Consider the following 6,307-nt stretch of genomic DNA (forward strand, 5'->3'; position numbering starts at 1 on the left):
GGAGAAAACTGTGCTTTCAGTTGTCTTTGGAATATTTTTGTTTGCCACTTACTTCGGTTGACTTTTTGGAAGAGGCCTGGCTAGGTCCAGTATCATTTCCAGGCTTCCTGAACAATTTCATTTTGTCACGTACCAACTACTTGGTAAGCTATTGATCTTGAAATCTGATAGTCCAAAGCTTAGGGCAATGGAGATGTTGCTTTTAAGACAAATTTCTACTAATGTTAATAGAAATTATGCCCCTTTTCTAGTTAGGCCATCATCTATTTGTGATTGGTTATCATGGCAACTGAAAGCAGAATTATACAAAAATGCAACTTATCAAATGGTTCCATTTAAATGCAGATTTTATACTTCGCAGATTTAGCAGTGAAATTATTAAAGTTCAGAAATAGATCTATAGTAGAGCATACAAACTCAAAAAATAGTTAAAACCTTTCCTATGTATAAGGCACATAGACTAGTTTGTGATGTGAAAGGTTGTAAATTAAATGCCTGCAATGGTCAGGGGTATTAAATGTAAACAAGACCAAGTGTAACCAATAGGGGTTTGACTAGTTATCCAAAGTAAATTGAATTTAAATGTCTATAAAGTACTGTGAAGGTAACAAAAAATGCCCGTGTACTCTGTATACACACACACACATATACTATGTATATATATACATATATATATATATATACACACACTATGTATGCCTGCAAGTTTGTGACACTTGATTCAGTGTGAAATAGGTTTATGTAAAATTCTATTGAACTGATTAACCAATTTATCAGTATATATAAGAGATGTAAAAAATTATAGATGAATTGTTTTAAGACAAATAAAAGCTTCCCCTATATACTCAAGAAAACTCAAATATTTAGAAGAGTAAGTGAATAGCCACACATTTTATAGAAAAAATATATACTTTATTTTCAACTAGAAAGGTGCAAACATGTAACTTTTGGTCACATTCTCAACAAGTAAACTGTCCAAAAAACAGTCATAGTCAAAGTAGAAACAAATGCTTCCAGGTGGAAAAACTGATCAGCTATATAGAGCCACTCGCGTTTTCATAAAGGCCATTTGTTCATTAATAGTGAGGCTACCACATTTCAAACTGACAGATCAGACTTCCAAGGACATCACTGCCTCATATTCAGTAAACGATCTGTTTTGATGAGCAGAATTTCCATTTGAATATCCATTTCATGCTTTGAGTTATCAGACAAGCTTTACGTCCTACCTATGGTGTTCAGAATTGAGGCTAACATTTGAAATACCAAAGCATTAAAAACATAAACGAAAAGGCACAAACAACTTTAAATTAACTTAGATAACTGTACAAATATATATATATATATACACACACAATATTTACAGTATCAATAAAAAAAAAATTCTGGCTTGTTACAGGCAAATTCGCTTGCCACAAGCTGTCCAGTCTAATAGACAGGATTCTGATTCCTGAACAGTATCATTCAAATCAGAATGTCAGAGTGGAATCTGCTGTTCTGACTTGAAGAAGAACTTGACCCAGCCTCAGGAAGCCTGGAGAACGCGCATCCTAGCTGTCGCTGAAGGTCAGTGAGCATGCTAAAGTTTTCCTTTTCAATTACACTCCAAAGAGCAGGCACATGCTATTTTAGGATGACAATCGTTTCTGCAGGTGCCCTCCCACTGCTCCCAAAGCCACACTTCAGTATACATTCTGGTGCTACGTGCTAATGTAGTCCCGCTGTCAAGTCTTAACTTTCTTCAAACCAGTGTCTGGGTTGATAGACTATTTGAAGGTCACATGGCACAATATTTTGAATTTGGTGGGACTTTTTCTTCCCCCCAGTTAGAAAAACAGATTTAAATAACTTGCACTACTGAAATCACGTTTACACAAAAATGAGATGTGAATCAGTTCAAGTTACAGCCTAATGAGTTAATGTCTCTCACACTCCCTGGCTTTACGCCATGTCTCCATACATCTTCCTGTAGTACAGGGACTCAAAGATGTCATTGTCTCCGGGACAGTTGTAATGGCAGGCACAGGTCTTGATGAACATCATATTCTTCTTCATGACCTCCCCGTCGGGGCACTTGAACTCCACAGGAAGAGTGGTCGTTCTGTGCGGGGTGCAGCACCGACCATCCGTGCACACGCCACAGAACTTAGCACGGTAGGTCTTCACGCTGGTACAGCCAGAAAGTTCAAACTTGACCGGCTTGGTGATTTTGGGGGTACGGATGCACTTTTTGCCCTTCTAAGGAAGACAAAGCCGAAGGGGAAAAAAAAAAAAAATCAATGACTCTATTAAGGGGAGTGGCTTTCTTCAAGCTCTGTCTGTTTTAGTCTTAAGTTGTCTGACTTTTGTTTATATTTTGAGGAGAGGAAGTTTGAGTCTCATTTGCCAGTTTCCCAAAAATAGACATAGCCTCTCTTGGAATGTCTTGAATTAACTAACAGGGTGGAGAATTTCATAGTGGAAAGCTGGGGGTTCCTATTACACAACATCTCATTCCAGCAAAACAGCTCGATGGTTAGATATTTTTGGAGATAAAAGGTCTATAATAACCAGGGCGGTGAGACCCAACTTTGATCCTATCCATCATGATTCCAGGAAAATTAGTTAATAGGAGCAGAAAATGTACCTTGATGTTCTCTTCCAGGTCAGCTTCGCAAGGCCTGACCATGCAGAGGCGGCTCTGCTTCTCCAGCCTGCAGAAGGCGTTGTCATTGGTAACCCGGGTGGAGATGCCCATCCCACAGGTCTTGGAACAGGCACTCCACTCTGTGGTCTGGACCAGGCAGTTGGCCCGGATCATGGTTGGGTCTGGGCCAAACGTGTCTTCCAGTCGGTAAGCTGTGAGAGCAGGGCACACAAACACAAGGTAAGACGCCAGGATAAGACATTTCCCTCTTCCCTTGGCAAAGTTAGGAGTCAGCCCCCGGGGGGCAGGATCACAGCACTGACTTTGAGGCCGATTCAACTCACCGGCAAGGGCAGGGCCAACCACAGTGTGGTCCTTGGGCTTGTCGCACACCCACTCCTCGCAGCATTTCCCGGGCAGCTTGACCCTCCGCGGGAAGGGGCAGTCAGGGCTGGGCAGACGGACGTCCATGCTGCACAGGGGCACGCAGCCCACCGCCCCGTCCAGGCAAGTGCACTGGTACTTGCAGCTGCTCTGGAAGGACTCTCCGCTCCGGTACACCGTTCCTCCGAAGACGCAGGGGGCACCATCTTTAGCTGAAGGAGAGGAAGGGAACAAGGGGGCGGGGGGATGCAAGGGTCAGGCATCGGTAGCAGTAGGCGAGTCGGGGATGCACGGGGAGCAGGGCTCCGGGGGGGAGGGGGGGCGGCGGCGGCCGGGACGCTAGGGCCCGGAGGCGGGCCGCAGCTCTTACCGGTGCACACGCCGATCTTGCGGTTGGCCGGAGAGCCGAAGTCGCAGAAGAGGCCCTTGTGCGGGTCGCAGGGGTCGCGCTCGGTGCACAGCTCGCCCAGTTGCTTGGCGCACACGCGGCAGCAGCCGCAGCCGTCCAGCACGAGGCTGACGCCGGCCGGGCACCTGGGCGCCGGCGCGGCCGCACACTGGCACGGGCCGCCGCAGTCCTGGCCGGCGGCGGGCTGCGGGGAGGAGGGGGCGGTCAGCGGGCGCACGCCGCTCGGCGCCCTGGGCCCTGCCCCGCCCGCACGCCCTCCCCCGGCGCGGGCCGCCGCGGGGCTCCGGGCTTACCCGGCCGCAGAGGGCGAACAGGAGCACGAAGGCGCAGCGAACGGGGCCCAGGCCCAGGCCGGCGGCGGACATGGTGGGCGCTGCGGGCGGGGCGGACGGCGGGCGGCGGCGGGATGGGCGCGGCGGTCCGGGCGCTGGGTCGCGGGCTCGGGCCGGAGGTGGGTGCCTGGGCGCTCCGAGCTGAGGTCTGGGAGCTGTCGGCCGGGGCGGCTGCCGTCGGGGTGGGGAGAGGCGGTCGGTCGCGGGGTTGGAGTTGCACTGGCTGCCTCCTCTCAGCGGGAAGAGTTGTTGTGTGAGGCTGAGGCGGCCGGCCCGCGGCTTTTATACGCTCCGGGCGGCCCCGGCTCGCCAATGAGCTGAATGGAGTCCTACACAAACAGGGACATTCCTCGCATTCCTCCCCACCTTCCTGCCTCATCAACTCACACCGGATTGATCCTGACCCCTTGACACTCAGCATTCCTCCCGTCTGAAAAAGCTGGCACACTCCAGCTAACCAAAAAAAAAAAAAAGGCTCAGTATTTCCAGCACCAAATAGGATTTTTTTCGAAAACCATTGCTTCTTCGCACCACTCCTGATTTATATCATTGAAAAACACATCAGCAATTACTATTATTTTTTTATACCACTCCCTTCTGTTTCTAATAGCTGTTCCCGCTCTACCCACTGACATAAATGCTTTTTAGGAGGTAGGTAGCCAAAGAGGCTAACAGCAGGGATCCCTAAAAAATTCGGAAGGGTCTCCTTTTTATTATTTTTATAATATTTTAATTTTAGAGGCTGTCTGCCTTTGACACTCTTCAGAGAGCTGAAAAGGAGTTGCTTTTGACCAGCTGAAATCCCCAAGAAGCCTACCTGCAAAGTCTACATTCCATATTGGAGATGTAGGAATTTGATCTTTTCTCACTTGAGATAACAGTTTGGATGCCTAATTGAGGGACAAGAAAGAGAACAAAGCCAGAGGTCAAGACTATGGATGCAGTTTTCTGGGGCAGATTTCCAGCACTCTTGCTTTGTGTTCTCTTAATATATGTAACAGTTTTATTGTTGGGGGTATAGGGAGGGAAAAAAGAGATGAATGCGCATCAGTATTTCCAGAAAAGTGGGTCTGTTGTTATGTCAGAGCAAATGATTATGTGTTGAGTAGGTAGAGGTTCTGGGTGTTGGGAAGAGAGGGGAACCAGACAGGAGAGCCAGCAAGAAGCTTGGGGTTTACTTGGGGTGTTCTAAATACAGTTTGGGTCTTTGAGAAATGAGTGATTTTTTTTATACTAAAACCTATAATCTTCGAATGTGGATTGGACTTGGTTTGTCTTGCAGTAAAAAATCTGATAATATAACAAGAACAGTGTACCCTATTATTTCTGGTTATAAACTAAGAGTGTCAGTGAATAATATAGTTTAGTAACAACTCTCCACACTTCTATGAATAGTAATTGTGACTTCTTAATATCCAAGGAGCCTGCAGCCTAGTGGAGTAAGATCAGGTCAAGGAAACAACAGGTTTTATTCTCTCTGCTTGTGCACAGAAGTCAAATATGGCCAATAAAGTCTAAGCACATTTCCATTTCTTAATATTGCTAGTTAGCTTCACTAAAGACTTAATTAATTTAGCATGCCTTCATCTAGAATCTATTGTTTAACTGCTTTTTGTTGTTGTTGTTGTTGTTAATAATTCCAGTTACCATTTTATGTAAAAAGAGTGATTTCAGGGCCCTGGCATTTTTTTTTTTCTGTTGTGTTGCCACATCATTTGACACTGGTGTTACCAGTAAGTAAATTCATTTCAGTTGTTGATATTTCACTAAATAGGTTTAAGATAAAGACACCTGTTTATGATGCAAAGATGAGCATTCAGAAGCAACACTACAGATTTATAATTTGAAAACAGCCTGTTTAAACTGGCGGCATTTTTATGTTTTAATTCGCTCTATTGAAAAAGAGCCAAGAAGAAAAGAACCACTCCACCTTCAGCATCGACCACATCATCTGTACACAATTACCTCCCCAAGCAGTGCCCATGTGGTACAGTGTAGTTGCCTATCCACAGCGTAAGTGGCCAGCAAGGAGGGGGGCTCTGAAGCTCAGGAAGAATTTTCAACATTGTTATTTAGTGTTCTTTCCAAGCATTCCTCAAAGAGAAGAGGCCTAAAAGTTCCTATTTAAAGACGGAACATTCCAAGTTATGTTAATAGCCACATGTGTATTAAAGGCAACTTGGCCCCCAACTTTTTCTTCCCTCGTGGATGATTTTAAAAGTCCAAAATATGTGGGAAGCCACAGTGAAATCTTTTAAGACCTAAACCCCGAATTATGTCTACCACTAATGGTTGGGAAGGTGTGGTAGATGGGGAAGGGTAGGGATGTGAAGCTGGAGCCTCACCTAAGGTGGGATGTGGGTTCGGTGGTGATCTCTTGTGGCTTGCAGGGGTGAGGTAGATGGGAGAATGGTTGAGAATTTTTGAATGCCCTGGAGAGTCTGAGAGCCACCACCAATAGCCTCACGTACAGCAGAGTGGAGACTTTCATTCATGGAAGGGATAAATTGCTGGACTGGCTTACAGTTAGGTGACCTGGTTTATATTCTTAGAACT

The 6,307-nt window shown here is 45.9% G+C and overlaps 1 protein-coding gene across 1 annotated transcript; it reads right to left on the minus strand.

The window, feature by feature from the left end:
- Positions 1-890: 890 nt before the first annotated feature.
- Positions 891-4,010, minus strand: CCN2 (cellular communication network factor 2). The gene is made up of 5 exons (XM_081829021.1): positions 3,713-4,010; positions 3,381-3,603; positions 2,971-3,222; positions 2,627-2,838; positions 891-2,238 (listed from the first exon to the last, which is right to left on the minus strand). Exons 1-5 carry the CDS (start codon positions 3,782-3,784, stop codon positions 1,942-1,944), a joined length of 1,056 nt encoding a protein of 351 aa, XP_081685147.1. The 5' UTR covers positions 3,785-4,010; the 3' UTR covers positions 891-1,941.
- Between the last annotated feature and the right edge of the window lie 2,297 nt (positions 4,011-6,307).

Source organism: Leptonychotes weddellii, chromosome 8 (genome assembly GCF_054177405.1).
Source record: "Leptonychotes weddellii isolate Sample4059 chromosome 8, ASM5417740v2, whole genome shotgun sequence".
Taxonomy (NCBI): Eukaryota; Metazoa; Chordata; class Mammalia; order Carnivora; family Phocidae; genus Leptonychotes; species Leptonychotes weddellii.

Bases quoted from the DNA above. Each gene is read 5' to 3' on its own strand.
- CCN2 (XM_081829021.1), bottom strand. From the start codon at position 3,784: ATGTCCGCCGCCGGCCTGGGCCTGGGCCCCGTTCGCTGCGCCTTCGTG. The intron at 3,223-3,380 runs GTAAGAGCTGCG...CCTCTCCTTCAG, and splicing joins CAAGATCGGCGTGTGCACCG to CTAAAGATGGTGCCCCCTGC. The intron at 2,839-2,970 runs GTGAGTTGAATC...CTGCTCTCACAG, and splicing joins GGTTGGCCCTGCCCTTGCCG to CTTACCGACTGGAAGACACG.